This window comes from Ruditapes philippinarum, unplaced genomic scaffold, assembly GCF_026571515.1.
Source record: "Ruditapes philippinarum isolate M1 unplaced genomic scaffold, ASM2657151v2 ctg2441_1_1_1_1, whole genome shotgun sequence".
In the NCBI taxonomy this organism is placed as follows: domain Eukaryota; kingdom Metazoa; phylum Mollusca; class Bivalvia; order Venerida; family Veneridae; genus Ruditapes; species Ruditapes philippinarum.
In genome coordinates this window covers 245,567-264,777 of record NW_026863907.1, presented here as the reverse complement: position 1 = coordinate 264,777, position 19,211 = coordinate 245,567, and the positions used below count along the sequence as shown (strand labels likewise).

The following is a 19,211-nucleotide window of genomic DNA, read 5'->3' as shown; positions in this document are numbered from 1 at the left end:
CCGCATAGCAACACCTTTTGGGGAGCAAAGAATTTAGTTGTTGCTTAGACGGTTTGCTGTAGAGAGGTCAAATTTAGTGTCAAATCTAAATCTTTCTTCCGGAAGAGGGTTGTTCTGCAGAGGTTGTACTGTATATATAGACATTAAGCAGACGAGATATTTACTGATGTGTTATGTTAAAGTGCCAAAATAATACATACCCCCTTGTGGGAAAAATTGAGCGTAGATTTCTTTGAATGTCTCCTCGTTTACTATACCTGTAGGACATTCCTGAAAAGCAATGTTTTATCATGAAACATAATTCATGTATTAACAATGTTACAGTGACATATAACATACAAAAAAGGTTTTGATTGGATATACCAACAAGCAAACTGGTAGTGGTCACGTCGCCGATAGATCGCGCTGGTTCCAGGGTGGTATATTCACTGCGTGTATTTTACTATGTAGTTCCAGGAAAGGATTCGAAAGACTTAGTGTGACTATAAGCCTAAAGCTTCCTACACAATCGAATTAGAATCTTTTGTAATAAACTAATGGTTCAGATAACAACATCACGATTTTAGCTTGACCGGTTTTCATTCACTATTTATACCCTATCATCTGCTTAAGAAATAATGACCAAGTAGTATATATTTAAGCACAAATACGTACATCCTTGAGAGCAATTTCGAATTATTTTAAAAAATATTTTCAGTTATTTCTTCTTGTAATAATTTTAAGAAATGTTGATAGAGATTAGACAACACAGATATTTAATAAAATGAGCCGTGTCACGACAAAACCAACGTAATGCGTTTGCGACCAGCATGGATCCAGACCAGCTGCGCATCCGCGCAGTCTGATCAGGATCCATGCTGTTCGCTATCAGTTTCTCCACTTGTAATAGAGTTGGTAAGCGAACAGCATGGATCCTGATCAAACTGCGCGGATGCGCAGGCTGGTCTGGATCCATGCTGGTCGCAAACCCATTATGTTGGTTTTGTCGTGACACGGCTCAAATGTTCTCAATCAAACAAATTCTTGTCAGTTTTAGTTCTGTTCAAGTGGCATCAGAATATATCAGTAGCCTATCAGAATCTGTTTTAACCTATATCATATATCATCATAACGTTAATGCCGAATAAGATATTTTCCCGCTCACGCAGCGTTGTCGTCTCCCAGAGAACATGCAATGGATTACCATTGATGTAACTAAAGATAAAAAGTATACGCAAAAGTGTACTGAATATATGAACGGGAAGGGTCTCCTAGATTAGTTGTATCATAGTTTGGGGACCTTTCTGTTGAAAAAGTGTCAGAGTTAAATCGTATACATATACATGCACAGTGCGGTAACTGGAGTGCAGGTATCAGTTACCCGCACTCCAGATAATGCCTGTGGATTGGTTCATTTTTGCCGGGGCTTACATATTGTGACGGCAGAGAAAGGGAAAGGGGCAGAACTATCATTTTCAAATGCTCGTTCATTGGTTATTTTTTTCTGGGGTTTCATATTATGACAACAGGGAACGTGCTGTCATGTTTGACTATGATACAAAAGAGAAAGAACACCAAAACACTCGGCAATCTGATTTATACTCGGGGGCTACGCCCCCTCGTACAAATCAGATAGCCTCGTGTTTCGGTGCTCTTTCTATTACTTAAGGTGTCTTTCTCTTTAGCCTGTAAAGAAGTTAATGTGTCTTGCTCTTTAGCCTATATAGTAGTTAAGGTGTCTTGCTCTTTAGCCTGTAAAGAAGTTTATGAGTCTTGCTCTTTAGCCTACATAGTAGTTAAGGTGTCTTGCTCTTTAGCCTATATAGTAGATAAGGTGCCTTGCTCTTTAGCCTATATAGTAGACAAGGTGCCTTGCTTTTTAGCCTGTAAAGAAGTTTAGGTGTCTTGCTCTTAAGCCTATATAGTAGTTAAGGTGTCTTGCTCTTTAGCCTATATACTTGCTCTTTAGCCTATATAGTAGTTAAGGTGTCTTGATCTTTAGCCTGTAAAGAAGTTTAGGTGTCTTGTTCTTTAGCCTATATAGTAGTTAAGGTGTCTTGCTCTTTAGCCTGTAAAGAAGTTTAGGTGTCTTGCTCTTTAGCCTATATAGAATTTAAGGTGTCTTGCTCTTAAGCCTGTAAAGAAGTTTAGGTGTCATATAGTAGTTAAGGTGTCTTGCTCTTAACCTATATAGTAGTTGAACTCCCAAATCCTTTGACCTAAACCCTACTCATGTAAAACAGCACTTTAGAATTTTAAAAACAAATGACATACCTGCTTGAATCCCCTGTACATAATTTGTAACTCTTTTCTGGTAAATTTTGTATTTTTACAAAGAATGTCTAGACCTTCTGGTTTATACCGGACCACCTGCATCTCCAAATCATCGATATCATGATCTGAAAAATATCAAAGATAAAAGGCGATTAAATAAACGATTTTATATATCGATTTATCGATGTTATATATCGATTTATTGATGAGCTTAATGTAAAATAAAAAAGAACCAGGGTGGCACCAAAACGGGCTAATTTTGACCCCAGGGGCATGATTTGATAAAAACTCAGTCAAGGTTGCCATTTAAAACGGACAGAAAAATATCCTAAAAGCTCACCATGTCCACCTTATGCTTAAGTGAGCTTTAAATAATATCAACTAATTGTCGAAAAAAAAAAACGATCTGTAGATTAATAGCATTGAATAAATCACAGATATATCAAAATAATGTCCTAAAAATATAAGACATTTAGTGAAAGAGGCATTGAAATGATGACATACTATGTTGAAAGGACAAACTCATAATTATACTCATATATTAAGGCAACGGTCAAATACTTAATCAGAGAAATAGTGATCTAAATTATACAATGTATACACATTGAAACAACGACGGATAAATAGAGGTATTAAAATAACGACATACAATCACAAAGAATATAGAAAGAGACAAAATGAACCACACGTAGATTTCTCTAATTGTTAATAACATAATAATGTAAGCAGATATCTCTAACTGGTAGTAAAAGAACAAGTTGGTATCTCCTAAATGAAGTGAAATAACTCTATAAACCAAGTAGGCGTCCCTTTATTAAAATAAAATAACAAGATAAGTCAAAAAGATATATCTTAATAAGGTGAAATAAGAAGATAAGAAATAAAAGAAAAATAGCAAGATAAGCCAAGTTGGTATCTGTAATGAACAAAAACTAGCAAGATAAGCCAAGTTGGTATCCCTAAATAAAAGAAAAACAGCAAGATAAGCCAAGTTGGTATCTCTAAATGAAAGAAAAAATAGCAAGATAAGCCAAGTTGGTATCTGTAATGAACAAAAACTAGCAAGATTAGCCAAGTTGGTATCCCTAAATAAAAGAAAAATAACAAGATAAAACATGTTGGTATCTCTAAATGAAAGAAAAAATAGCAAGATAAGCCAAGTTGGTATTTCTTAATAACAGAAAAATAACAAGATAAGCCAAGTTGATATCTCTAAATAGGTATCTCTAAATAAAAGAAAAATAGCAAGATAAGCCAAGTTGGTATCTCTAAATAAAAGAAAAAATAGCAAGATAAGCCAAGTTGGTATCTCTAAATAAAAGAAAAATAGCAAGATAAGCCAAGTTGGTATCTCTAAATAAATGAAACAAGTTAAGCCAAGTTGGTATCTCTAAATAACAGAAAAAAAGAAGATAAACAAAGTTCGTTTCTCTAAATAAAAGAAATATAACAAGATAAGCCAAGTTGGTTTATTTTGCTTAAAGTGGCATAGCAGTATAAGCCATGTAGGTATCTCAATGTGAATTTAAGTTGAATTATAAGATATGCTAAGAAAACAATTCTTAATCTAAGTAAAATAACACCATTATCATTTAATTGTGTGACATTCATCGCATAATTATGTAACATTCATAGTTTAACTGCGTAACATTTATTGTTATCGCTGTGTAAAATTTATCGTATCAATGTGTAAAAATTATCGTTTTATCGTATCACTGTGTAACATTCATCGTATCACTGTGCAAAATTAAAATTACCGTATCACTGTGTAACATCTATCGTTATCGCAGTGTAAAATTTATCGTATCACTGTGTAACATTTATCGTATCACTGTGTAACATATATCGTAAAACTGTGTAACATTTACTGTATATAATTGAGACAATCTTCAGAGAGCTGACACTGTTCAATATGTATAGAACACAGCTCCCATAAACTGTTGATCGTGATTTATTTCAAGAGACCATTACTTCGTTATTGCTCTCTTGAAAGTTTTCTATTTAAAGACAAAGGCTAAATTGCCATGAATAATTGATAAACATTACTAGGGAAAGTTAAACATGTTGAACAAGTCAATATAGCTTCATTCAGACGCTAGCTGTATTAGTACATTTAAATTTGCTGATTGGTTACAATTACATTTCTTAATGAATTACAGTAGAGTCAATCACTGGTGTTAAGATAGCAAAAACTACACAAATTGTCTCTTCCAAGTTTAACAACGTTGCATAATCAGTATTTATCTCTTCATAGTTTTTTTTTAGTTCGACTGTTTGGGAAGCTATATATAAGCATAAAGACACAATCTCGAATCCGTTCCTGGAACCAACCAGTACTGACCAATCAGTGTAAAGTTTCTTGCTCAAAAAAACAACGACTTGTTTGTGGCGAGGTTTGAACACATCCGGCGAGCAATGCTAAGATTTATTGTAAACCATTCCGCCGTGCCGCCACTGTTATTAACCAGTACATACTGCATCGTGTTTAATAAATAAAGTAAAATGAAATTGGATAAAATAATTTACTTAACCATTTCCAGTTCAATTTATTATTCAGTATATCAAATACGACAAAAACGACAAAAAAATGAAACACACATTACGTATTATTTTTTATATGTATAACAAAACATTTATGACGTCATTACATATTGCCTCATTTAGAAATATGCCCCAAGAGTAATCAGCACTAGGAACGAGTGCAACAGCTCACAAAAAAGAAATACTAGTACATTTGATATTCCCTTTGTACAATATCTTTCCTTTCTTGTTTATAATGCTTTATTGATGCGAACAGTAATTCAGCTTGAGAGTCCCCAATTCTCATCTCCCCCATTAATGGTAATTTACTTTTGTCCCAACTCTTTTGGTTAATTGTATAAAAAAGAAAGTCTATTTGATGCTTCCATGGAATAATTGCAAATAACTACTACCAAACCAACTTAGTCCACGAGGCGCAAACTGTTATGAGATGCAGTGCATTAGGACAAAATCAATAGTGCTGAGGCAATATTATGATACAATCATGTAAATTTGACATCTCAAAGCAAACAAACAAAACATGTTTTATTTGCTAAATGTAATAAAGAATCAATTAAAGGCCGGTGGAAAAGATTCTAAAGTAAAGGTTTAAGATTTAAAAACTGTGTTAATGTTCATTATCTAAACTGTCAATGTTTAGTTAAGTCATCATATGAACACCAGGTATATTTCTTCTTTACCTTTTTTTAAAAAAAAAAAAAATCTCCCTAAATTTCACCTTCTCGAACAAAAGTGTTGACAATATCTGCTTTCATGAATTAAAATTGTAAATGCGAGTACTGTTTCACAGTATTCTGTTTAAAGCTGTGTGACTCCAGATGAGCCAAAATATTTCAAGAAAATCAAACTTGAGAAAAATGTACTAAGATTTTAAGAAAAGTTAAAAAGAGTCAATATTCAAGTAATGGTTTACATGTTATGTACTACTATTAATGACTGATTTGGCAGTATTTACCATCATACTTCTACTGCGTGACTAACGCTTTAAGGACTATTTTTGCATATTGTAACCTCTATTTGGTAATTCAGGTGTGTTTAATTGCCGTAAACAATATGTAAATAACTATTTTAATAACTTTACAATATTTAGCTTCTAAATACATTTTCAAACTTTTCATGAAAATTAGCATGAATCTGGATGCATGCAACTTTAACATTAAGCCTCCGACACCACAAACTTGTTGTTACTGACTTATTGTAATAATTATCAAAGATATAATGGATTATTTCGATATATAAATACTGATCAATAACAAATAAAAGAAACATCGAGACATTAAATATTAATAAAAAATGTCTAAGTAATTATGAAGATGTCCTTTAAGAGGAAAGTCGTGAAGTATCTAATTTCTCTTTATCTGTTTGTAAATTCTTTAGATTTTCATAATAAACAAACGGTCATGACAGAGGGGGACCGAACCGTGGCTAGTACGATTTTGTTTGATTTCCAAAACTGGATATAAGCGCATAATTTTACAGTGCTATTTAAAAATTGTATACTCTACTGTAAATAACAAATATTTGATGGGAAGGAGGTAGCCTCTGATGGAAAGCAGGGAGCCCTGAAAAGGGTTGTTGATGCCGAGCAAAGGAACATATGTCATAGAAACATCATCAATATTTGAGCCGCGTCACGACAAAACCAACATAGTGCGTTTGCGACCAGCATGGATCCAGACCAGCCTGCGCATCCGCGCAGTCTGATCAGGATCCATGCTGTTCGCTTACCAACTCTATTACAAGTGGAGGAACTGACAGCGAACAGCATGGATCCTGATCAGACTGCGCCGATGCGCAGGCTGATCTGGATCCATGCTGGTCACAAAAGCACTATGTAGGTTTTGTCGTGACGAGGCTCAATTCTATAGTACTGGTCATACCTAAATAACAAATGTCACAAAAACAATATCATTTTGCAATTTCGTTTTAAATGAAAGCAACAAAAGAAAACCGATGGGATGAGATCAGTCAGATCAAGAATTTATGTCAAAAAATGTAAACAATTAATAAATAACAAGAAAGAAACTTAAATTGGAAAAAAAAGAATTGACGGGTTTCTAATGTACCATTAAAGCAGCACACCACCAGATTTTTTCTAATTTTCATGAACATTTCGAAAATGTATTTTAAAGTAAAATATTGCTAAGTTAACAAAGAAAGTAATTTACATATTGCAAACAGCACTAACATTCCACGCAAATTACCAAAAAGGGGTCGAAATATGGGAAAAAATAGCCCTTACTGCGTTAGTAACGCAGTAGAAATATGGTGATAAATACCGCAAAATCAGTCATTAATCGCCTATAAGATATAAATTATTTCTTGAATCTTGAATCTATTTACTTTTCTTACAATATGAGTGCGTTTTCCCAAAGTTTGATTTTCTTGAAATATTTTGGCTCATCTGGAGGCATGCAGCCTCAACGTTAACTAATAACGTCCATATACATTTTCTAATTCATAATAAATATGAAAGTTAGTTACGAGTAAACGAAATCCACTGATGTTCTTACTGCCAATGTTCATGTGCATGCATATAACTTATATGCTCATAACTTATCGCAAATCTGTAGAAAATCGATAATTTCAAGACAGATCAGGAGACGGAGGGAGGGAAAAAAGCATGTTATCAATTTCTACAGATGAGTTAAACAGATTTCCCATAAATCAGACACTCCGTGACTCTCGTTTTTTCTCGTATACCTGTTCTCGTAGATTCATGCTACACTATTTTTCTACTCTCTTTCCTTCTGTATATTTTTCTTATATTAAATTTCTTATTTGCTTTGTTTCATTACTAAAATAGATAATAAAATAAATAAATAAATAAATAAATAAATAAATAAATAAATAAATAAATAAATAAATAAATAAATAAATAAATAAATTATGTTTAGCATGTTGTTCTTTTTGTTTTTAAAGTACCCAAGTTGATCTGTATAAGATTTTCCAATTTTATTGGGTTTTTTTTGCGTTTGCACCTAATTGGAGCTTCTTTAATGGTAATGTCGTAAGGGTACTGCGCCACGGTATATGCCCTTCTAATATACTCCCTTACGTACTTATACTTAAGAATGAGAAAAAAGTATTCACTGGATAGAAAATACTGTATATACTGTAAAATTATGCAAACTAAGTAAGATCTGAACTTATCATTAGTTGATTTATATCAAATATTTTATATTTGGGGAATGATTGTCAAAAGTGTTGTCCGGCTGGTTAAAAACACGTATACATGTGACAGCTGCTTTGTACGGACAACAAGTAGTTGCAAAATTAATTCAATATTGATAAACATTTGTTCAACACTAACGAAAGTAACTTAATATACTTGTTCATAATTCAAAGCATTTCGCGAGAGATAATATTTCCATGGGGTTTACACACAAAATAAAGCATTTAAACAAAGCACTAATTGTGTGTTTGAATTGATTAAAGGTTTAAGTTTCATCACCTAAATCTAATGTACCGTTAATTCCTTACATGCTATTTTCCTTTTAATTAATTCCTTTGTTGAATGTTTTTCTATACACCCGTTTATATGCTGCGTAGCAGAAACCGCTGCATCAGTGAAATAGTCATTATGGGTTGGAAGACATATTGACATTTGAAAAATAAAGATTTTAACTTAAATTACAAATAGCAAAATATTCAATTTCACGCCCACTTTTATCAAACATTAAGCATGGGGCATGTATCATAAATTAAACAATACGACTTTAAAGTCAATTGTAAAATTATAAAAAAAAAATGTTTTTAATTTTACAACACAGATATTTTAACCTGTATATGTTAAAATGATAATTGATGTAATTCTGTGTTCGTTCGTGCGTACATGCTTGTTTTTTTGTAAATCTAGACATTATTATTTTACATCTATGATTTGGATTTACACATTTCTACATGCTCTTCAATAAAAAAACTTTTTGCCATATACAAACGAAGAGAATAGATTTTATATCAATTTGCTTACAGTGTAGTACTAGTACCAATAAATGTGATAATAGACATAACAAATTTGAAGATCTTCTTCTATAAAACGAACAACAAGACTTCCTTTCTAATATTACCATTTTAAAAAATTGGAACGTACAATTTCAAAACAACGTTATGTTTGTTTATTTTCATCTGTAATCTAAACAAAAATAAAAAATATAATAACATACCATTCTCGTGCACTTTATCAACAATAGCTCCCATAGTTTTCTTCTCAAATAATAGTCATGTCTGTTTACATACAGTTTAACATATGTTTATGACTTGATTCAACACTCATAAAAAACCCGTTCACTAATCAGGAGCGTTCAATTTATAAAATTTGTGAAAATTTGCTGTTCGTCTGCTCTTTCAGATTTCCAATAGCGTATTAGAACAAGCATAACCTATCAATGAAACTGTTATCATCGCATTTGATTGAATATGTAGTTGTAATTCAAATTACTCGGTCTCTAGATTGCCTCACACGTGACTTGAACTCTAGATAAATAATATATTCAAATTTGATGAAAATCTCTTTTCCGTTCTCACGCAATGTCCAAGGCAGACAGAGAGAAAAAGATATTGAGAGATCGCCATCAATCATTTAAATTTCATATCACATAATAAAGACCCAATCACATACACACAAACAGCACAGATTGGTTTTATCGATGAATAAAAGCAAACAGTTGTAATCACCATGAATAATCACTATATAATCACTCTATAATCCCAGATCGATAATATTTCCCTCTTTTCATGTTTGTCGGTAATAATTCTGGCTGTGGCAGTTCTAGTTAAAACGTTTGTCACCCACGGTCGCATGGATCGATGAACAACGACAAGGCAGAGCTTATTGGAGAATGGCATAATTACCGCGTAGATATTTCTCTTTCTATTTTCCTCAACACCTCCATTCTCTTACTCACCAAACATATGTTCTTATTCTGATGCGTTCCTGTCTTAATCTTAAACGGAACTGCTTATAGATTTATCGGTATTTTCGACATCCCCCCCCCCCCCCGCGCCTATTATCAGACCGTGCTTAATTGTTTGTCCGTACATTGCCATGGCGTTCTGGTACTTTTGCAACTTATACTAAACGACTAACTACAATCGGTTTAAAGGCCGTTATACCTCAGAAACAAATAACGTAATAAAATGCAGTTCTTATATCCATCTTACAGTAAGTTCACTTCTTTTCATTAAAGGCCCATTATGCCTCAGAAACAAATGCGATTTAAATTCTGAAGAAAGGGCGAACATAATTTTTGTACCGTTTAAATAATGGCTTAAGAGAATGTTTGATGCTTATTACCTGAAGAAAGTAGCGGTTAATGTGAAAATGTCATAAAAGTAGCAAAATGTAAACAAAATAGTATTTTGACTTCCGTACAAAATACTTAATCCCTGTAACTAGATTAATTGCCCCAAAGCAACAGAAGAAAAAATAAGACCAAGTAACAGGCCGGCCAATTCTTATCTTTTTGGAAAGTTTAAAAATACACCAGAAATAATATTTTTTTTAGAAAAAAAAGCAATGGGGGCATAACGTCCTCTTAAACACAGCAACGGCAATGTGTTTTAAAAATCAAAAAAGCAACTGAAATGCGTCAACAAATATTATGTCTAATACAGTATTTCCTTAAACGATAATACTAAGTTTGCTTGCCCACGAGAAAACAATCATATAACGATTCATAAATGAAATGTAATAACCTAAAGCCTGTTAGACGACTGAAGAGAGGTAAAACATTTGAGCCGCGTCACGACAAAACCAACATAATGGGTTTGCGACCAGCATGGATCCAGACCAGCCTGCGCATCCGCGCAGTCTGATCAGGATCCATGCTATTCGCTATCAGTTTCTCTACTTGTAATAGGGTTGGTAAGCGAACAGCATGGATCCTGATCAGACTGCGCGGATGCGCAGGCTGGTCTGGATCCATGCTGGTCGCAAACGCATTATGTTGGTTTTGTCGTGACACGGCTCATTTATTGTCTGGCAAGAAAACTGTCTAGAAATGTTTGTTTTCTTTAAAACAAGGCTACAATAATATTGACGGTCGATAATTCTCCGTCAAAATGGAAGCTCTTTTCCTTCCTGTACTCTGTATCTGAGAACAATAATCCAGATTGTCATGGAAAATTGTACACTTCATTTCTTAAAGGCTCATTATGTCCCAGAAATACTTTTATTTTTATTTCTCAAAAGATTTTTAATGTTGACATACTTTTATAGTATTCAAAAAGTTATTCGTTGGCCAATTACCTAAACCATTTTTTTCCACCTTTTACTTTTCGACAGCTGCGGAGAACTAGTATGTTGTATGGAAGTCAAATTACTACTTTGTTTACATTTGATACTTTTATAACAAATTATTTCACATTTATCGCTACTTTTTTCATGTCAAGCATCTAATACTCTCTGAAAGCCATGTTTCCAACATTATACAATTCATGTTTACTTTTTCTTAAGAATTAAAATTTCATTTGTTTCTGAGGCATAATGGGCCTTTAAATCGATAAGAAGTGAACATTCTGTAAGGTGAATATTACAACTGTATTTATATTACGTTAGACATGTTATTTTCTGAAAACAATTTGTGTCTATATTCTCAATTGGCTAATTTGAATTTTTAACATTGAACAAAATGAGAAAAATCGAAAATACTGTTTGAAGTATATGTAAACGGGGAAAATTCTCATTTCCTGCTATTAACAGATATAAATCTTCAGATGCTCAGGTTTTCTAAATATATATTCGATTTCCATGTTCCTTTGATAATTTTTAATGAAATATCGGCATATACCAATCAAAGATATAATGTAAGAAGTACAAAGACCTACCGAAATACGCTGTTTTAATCTGATCTTGATTTGAGTAAGTTGCGAGTAACATAATTTTAGCAAATTTAAAAAATACTCTTTTTGCCCTATATAGTATGTGACTGAATGGAAGCTTTAAAGGCCCATTATGCTTCAGAAACAAATAAATTTTTACCACTTTAGAAAGGGTAAACATGATTTTTAAATAATGTAAAAAATGGTTTAAGAGAATAAAAGATGTTTGTTACACCGCAAAAAGTAGCGATAAGTGTGAAACAATTTGTCATAAAAGTAAAAAATTGTAAACAAATAGTATTTTGACTTCCATACAAAATACTTATTTACCCTAACTGTACTTATTGACAAAAACGACAAATGAAAAAAAGTGGTTCAGGTCAAAGACTAACTTTTTGATTACTATAAAAGTACACCACAATAATAAAAAAAGCTTTTGAGAAATAAGAAATAAAAACATTTCTGTTGCATACACAACACAAAAACACCACCACCACCACCACCACCACCACCACCAACAACAACAACAACAACAAAACAACAACAAAAATAAAATAACAAAAAACAAATAATCATTGTTCACACTTTACCAATGTACATGTACACACATATAATATCTTGTATTAGCAATAACTTAACCTCACATATATATGACCTTTACATAGAATGTGTCTAAAAGTTTGATAAACGACTCGAAAGATGTTTCTTTTAGGAGGAATTCTGTGATATTTAACGAAGTTCATGTCTGTAAATGTTCACAATATTGTATTACGCTACGACAATCTAAACCAACCGACACATGTAATTATAGCTCCGTCACGAAACGCGCGTATATCACTCAGTGACATCGAGAAGACACCATGTCACAGAATCTGGTTCTTAAAGACCCATTATGCCAGGGACATGTTAAATTTTTAATTTCTCAAAAGCTTTTTATATTTGGTGTTTTGTTACAGTTTCCGAAAAATTACTCGTTGGTCAATTACCCTAATACATATTTAGCCTAAAAGTAAGTAAATAAAGTAATTTATTATTTTGTATGGAAATGAAAATACCAACATTGCCCTGTTTTAAGAAATAAATAATGCATTCTGTTTGTGGTTTTATGTGCCTATAAACAAATTACATTATGTGACAGGAGAAAAAATGTAAATGTTGCTAGATATACTTGTCGTAAGAAAATACTTCTGTTGTAAATTATTTATACACTGACAGGTCCACAGTAAGTTCATATTATATTACAACTATTTGTATTTTTTCTGTTTCCTGTATACAACTGTAAGTAGGACAATTCCACTATTTATATAAATAGTTGACCCGTTCTAAATTATGTTAAATACAGCACAACCCCTACAGAGCAAAACCAGATTTTAACAATCGGAACATCTCGGCTATAACCAATAACACGTCCTAATCCGAAGACTTACGAAAAGGGCCGAAAAGTTGCGATTGCTGACGGAAAGGGCCGAAAAGTTGCGATTGAGATTTTGGTTGTATGCTAAGAGATATTGTTCTAGGGACGTTACGTTTTTTGCGAATGTTTACTTATTTTTATAAAGAGGTTATTGGTCCGACTATGACTGTTCTATAGAGGTTAAACTGTATTGTTATACCAGTATCATCTGACAATAAAATCGTAAAAATTATCGAGCAAACGAAATTTTGTGTGGGCTCAAAACAAAAATGGTTAAAAATAGTAACTAACAAGATACAATAATATTTTTTTATAGTTTTCATTTTTCACGGAAGCAATGAGTAAAACAAAAGCAATCGTGTTAATGACTAAGGATAATTAAGATTAAAAATGACTTTAACTTCTGTAGATAGGGCAATATGTGCTTAAAAATGTTGTATATTAATATCACCTAAGGAAAAAAAGCATTGAATGTGAAATAACATGTGATAAAAGGTAGCAAAATGTAATCAAAGTGCTGCAGCACTGAATGCGACGGACATGCAACCGGAGAGACATTAAGCCTTCTTTTAGAAAAAAAAAAACAAAAAAAAACAAAAAAAACCAACAAAACACAAAATATATAACAGAGAAAATTTGTTCCATACAAATTCGAGATTTGTAGAGCAATATATTGTGTGTCCCAAATTGATATAATTCAGATTTTCTACTTTCAAGCACTTAAAAACAGAATGAAATTTATGCCTAAAAACTCTGGTCAAACTTGTAAATCAGTGTCCTTATCGATTTATTCTAAGAAATGATATGTAAATAGAAAAACTATCCACGAAATATTTCTAGAATAAATCCAGGCAAATAAACTTCAAACATAATACATTATACATTTGAGAATGCTATTTAGAATTGCTTCGTGTTATATCATAGTGGGCATGTTAGGCCACATGTGTCACAAATCACATTCGTCACAAGTTTTTATGAATTTGTGACGAATGTGATCACATTCGTCACAAATGACTTTTGTGACGAATGTGATTGACCAAAATCGGGTAAAAATGCCAATCACAAACGTCACAAGCAAAATTGAGAATTTTTAAACAGGCGAATCACAAATGTCACAAGTTTATTTTTCAATATGTGATACACGGAATATCATAAGGACAATCGTGGTTATATCAGTGCGATAGTACAAGGGCGACAATGCAATAAATCGATATTGTGATGTCGACATCACGATACCAATATCTTTTCACCACCATTGCATTATCGCCATCGTACTAACTTGTTGCAATATCGTATCGTCGGCATTGTATTGTCTTCATAGAACTGTCGCATTGTCGTAATGGTATTGCTATCAAGTCGTCTTACGTTCTCGAAACCTTCAAAAAATTTTGGTGACAATGCACGGCATAGTATCAGACTTCAACTGGAAGTGATCTTTTACCTCTGTGAACCCTCAAATTTCTTCCCACCATACAGCGACAGTCTAAAGGAATCTCACAGACTTAATCTTAGTTTCAGTACAAATTATGACCATATTTACACCAATGAGACCATATATGATTGTTTGGGAAGTAGCTGAGACCCCCGTTGACTTTCAGGATATCTAATTAGAGATTAGGACCTTTTGACATCAATGAACCTTTTTTTGGTCTGACAGACTTTTGACTTCCGCAGACTTTCAGGAATCTTGGTTCAATTAAAGAGTATGACATTTTGACATCTAGGAACCTTCTTTCCTGAGACGATTTTGCAAGTCTGTGCCAATTGCTTGCAGACGCTCTATGGAACTTTCCATATCTATTCCACTAGTAATAATAATATAGTTAATTCGTTTAAACAGATCGTGTCTTTGTGGCGGGGCCGCTTTATCGTTTCGACGCGTCTTAGCTTTTTTCGCCTTTTATGATTAGATAGTTTCAAACGACGGTGTTTAGTGAATTTTATAGAGGATATTTGTTTGTTTTGAGTGAATATGAAATATATTTCACTGAGAAGTGAGAAAAAAAATGAAATATGTATCACGAGCGCGTAGCGCGAGTGAAAATATGAACATTTTCTCACTTCGATGTGAGATATAGTTCATATTCACGAAAAGCAAACACATTTTCTTTTTATTTTATGTGCCTTTTGAAAAGTGCTTTTAGACCGTTTACTACTGAAGCGCGGAGACTACGCGCGCGTAAACAATATGACGGCAAACGTTAACGCTGCAAGCAAAATAATCCTTATTTATTTATATTTCTTTTTGCGGTCTCATTGTCAACAATCTTACAAAATTACGGACATTTGAATCGAGAAATATGTCATTTAGAATGAAATTAAACAGTTATTTTTAATGCATGTTTAGGGAATCCAGACTTATAAATACGTACGCAGAGTGGGCGTGGCTTATATCACCCAAATCTATATCACCACACTGTGACTGATATAATATGAATATATTTCATTGATAGAACAGTATTTCATTAGTTAGCATCAAATAAATATAGGATATTACATGAGTGTCTTTTCATATTGAATTTATTAAACGAGTTTGATAAAATAATAAATTGCGAGGCTCTGCCGAGCATTTTATTATTTTATTCAACGAGTTTAATAAATTCAATGTTAAAAGACACGAATGTAATATTCTTTTTATCACAGGTAAACTTTTGCCGCCGAAAAAGCGAAAACTTGTCGTTATTTTCCCTTATAAGCGCGGTAAAATTAAGCAACGTCCGCTAACGTAGATAGATATTTTATTTCCTTCAGTATACATGAAGAGCACGTCAAAACGATATTACACTAGTGTAATATGGAAAATATGTAATGGCTTTATTCCACTCCCGCGACTTCAAACGTGATAAATAATTATTTTGTAGTTAAATGCTGAAAAGTGTTGTGTAATACAGAATGTTGTTGCGCGACTGTATAGTACAGAACGTTATTAAACATATCAAGTAGGATAGCATGTAAGTTGTAATGTAATGTAATATTATCGTGTAGCAATTCAAAATATTGAAAAGGACGCATAATCAAACATTACGAATTGTGTTATATGTCCACACGGTTTCAATAAAACACTTTGTTGCTGATTTACGCCGTGTCTTTTTTGTTTCGTTTCTTCGCCGCGAAGATTAGAAAAAAATGAAAAACCGAAGACACGACAAATCCACAGTTTGTCGTATCTTCGCTTCTTTTTTTTCTATTCGCTTGATTTTACCGCGTTTATAAGGCAAAATAACAACAATTTTTCGGTTTATCGGCTCCAAAATTTAACCTGTGATATGAATAAAATAATAAAATGCTCGGCAGAGCCTCGCAATTTATTATTTTATCCAACTCGTTTAATAAATTCAATATGAAAAGACACTCATGTAATATCCTCTATATTGGCCTACGAGACCGCTAAAGCCCTCGGGCCAATACCTCTTCTTGGCCAATATTGCATTCAGACACACTAGACCTGTGTAATAACCTATAAATACGCAACGGCAAACACTATAAATAGAAAAAAAATGTGAATTTAAACGTATATGAGTTTTGTCCATGTAATATGACTGTGGTCAGGTGACGTGATGCGCCAAATATCGATATCGGTCCGACTTCCGGTTGGGCCGATATCGATTTCCCACTTCGGGTTGCTAAAAAAACGCGGAAAGATTGACAATTTTATAAGAAAAAATACGTTTAACTGAAATATATCTTGATAAAAAAGCAAAATTGAAGAAACACTTGAAAAACAATCTCCAAACAGTTAAATAACGCCAAAATATATTAAAAACAAATGTTTGTGAGGAAATGACGTCAACGTCATTAGACGACGTCAAAAGTCCCTCGCTTTTTAAAATAAATTATACATTGTCGCTGAACAATGTTTTTAAACGATTTTTTTTAATTCTATAATGAAAACCAAAACATAAATGAGCACATGCAATAAAAAGGTTATAGAACAGGTCTGGTGTGCCTTAATGCGATATGGGTCTACAAGATCGGTATTAGCCCTCGGGCTCTTTTAGTGGGCCAAAATCGAATAAAGGCACATCAGACCTCTGTAATAACCTATAAATATATCCCGCCTCTAAACCAATGAAAATTCGTGAACTTTATTAGCAGTATTATAATTGCGGCTAGTATTGTGCAATGTGAGTTTGCTTTTAGTCTTCTTGGAATCCATGTTGTTATTCATTACTTTATATTCTAGCATAAAACTGCCGTTATAACCATGATTTCGGGGTGTTTTAACAGGACCAAAAAGGTCTTTTAACAAGGAGATTCTAGCGCTCATGCGCTGTTAAAACACCTTTTTGATATACGTTTTCCGTGGCACAGCGTCAATACATTGTGGCCCGGACGCTGCTTAACTAAAACGGAAATGACGTCACGGTCACATACAACGCTGACGTTCCCGTGCAATCCGAGGAAAATCAGTGATGTTGCTTGATTGTGTATGGATTGTGTTAGATTTATGCATGCTTTATGCTAGAATAGCGTTAACGAATGATTGTTCCGTGTCATAACAACTGCTGAAACCCTCGGGATACGTTGGGTCGGGTACCAACTAATCCCTTGGGTTTCTACAGATATTTTAACACGAAAAAAGAAACATGCGTTATTCCTATATTATATCAGAGTTCTTTAGTACTGACGGCTCATCTAGGGTTCAATATGGCGCGGTTCATATAGTTATTTTACCAGTAATATCTATAAAGGAAAGGGTTAAATGAGAATCATGAAGGAAGTTGAATAAATAAACTTAAAGAAAACTTAACATTTCTTGTAGAATATGATTGGTCTTGCGAAGCTATAATTACACGAGGTCATTCAAATATCTTGCAAGCAAATTCGCTGAATTAATGTTTACCGCCGACAGCATCATATACTGATTGAAAATTAAACAATTGCAGGATACATTTCGAATAAAGACTCCGGGGAAATAGTCGGTTAAAGCATAAATTATCAGGGCCCATATCACTCAAGGTCACGGCGATAATGCACATGCCCTTTTTGTATTGAAGGTTCCCACACAATTAAAATTAGATATATTTAACATTTGAAGACATGAAATACTTAAGTTATCTGACTGAATATTAAGCAACCAGGGGTCTTAACTTCGGGTAAGTGCCGTCAATATACACATCTCCGCTTGGTATTAGATGTACCCACATAGTTTTGTTTAAATTATTCAGCAGATTTGTTGAAGAATAGGGTTGAATTAATGCTTTTCTATGAACAATAAATGATAATAAATTATGGATCATAACTCTGTATTAAACGGCCAAACGGGAAATACTGATGATGATGATGATGATGATGATGATATGCACATCTTGTTTGTTTGTTTATGTGTTTATCTAAAGTCGCCGCCGGAAAGCCCATATAAGCGACCGTACCCTCAAGTCGGACCAAATCCTTTAGTGTCCCGTCGAGATTTTTCGAGATGCGCATCTCCTCTTTATATTAAACTAAATTTCGTTGAAATCCTAGAGCGCAGAAAAGCAATAGTTCTATATACAGTGTTTTATAAATAACAACAACAACAAGGGGCAATAAGTCTGTTTTTAAAAAGAAATGGAGATATGCTGGTTATATGTGCAACTGGTTTGTGAATGAAGGTTCCTACAAAGTTGCAGCATCGATATCCATCCAGAAGTTGCTGAAAAATAGCGTGGAAACGAAATGATTCCATATACAGTGTATAATAACTAATCAATGGCCGGATAGTGCGGAAACTAAATCTGGACTGACAGGCGGACGAACACGCTAAAACAGTCCCATCACTCCCGATTTCATCAGCGGGGGAGGGGATAAAAATGTCTGTAGTTTTAGTTCCAATAATTGATTTCAGTCCTAAAAATTTGTGACGTTTGTGACTCAGTGAAAAGCATTGAAGAAAACAATATTTATCTCAAATTTGTGACATTTGTGATTTTAAACTCGTGACGAATGTGATTGTCTAAAACATTGGATCACATGCATCACAAAATTTGTGACGAATGTGATCTCATTCTTCACAATTGTGACGAATGTGATTTGTGACACATGTGGCCTTACAGTGGGCATACAGACAATAAAATATAAGTCATTTGTATTTTTATTTCTCTTGGATATGTCTCATTAAACAAAAAAATTGGTTAAAATCATCCGCAATTAATTGTGTATTTCTTAGATTTTTTTTATTTACAAGGTAAAGATGTAGAGG

General features: G+C 33.3%; 1 protein-coding gene across 10 annotated transcripts in view; it reads right to left on the bottom strand.

Annotated features, from left to right (window-relative positions):
- Positions 1-19,211, bottom strand: part of LOC132723775 (Kv channel-interacting protein 4-like) — a 253,491-nt gene that overhangs the window by 9,107 nt on the left and 225,173 nt on the right. For 9 of the 10 annotated variants that reach the window (XM_060708552.1, XM_060708553.1, XM_060708550.1 and 6 more), the window contains 2 exons: positions 2,254-2,378; positions 201-270 (listed from right to left, as the gene is read on the bottom strand). In XM_060708552.1, the coding sequence (XP_060564535.1) occupies positions 201-270; positions 2,254-2,378 (195 nt within the window). Of the gene's footprint in view, positions 1-200; positions 271-2,253; positions 2,379-8,960; positions 9,728-19,211 lie in introns of those variants that run through there. The other variant, XM_060708556.1, reaches the window with a different exon arrangement.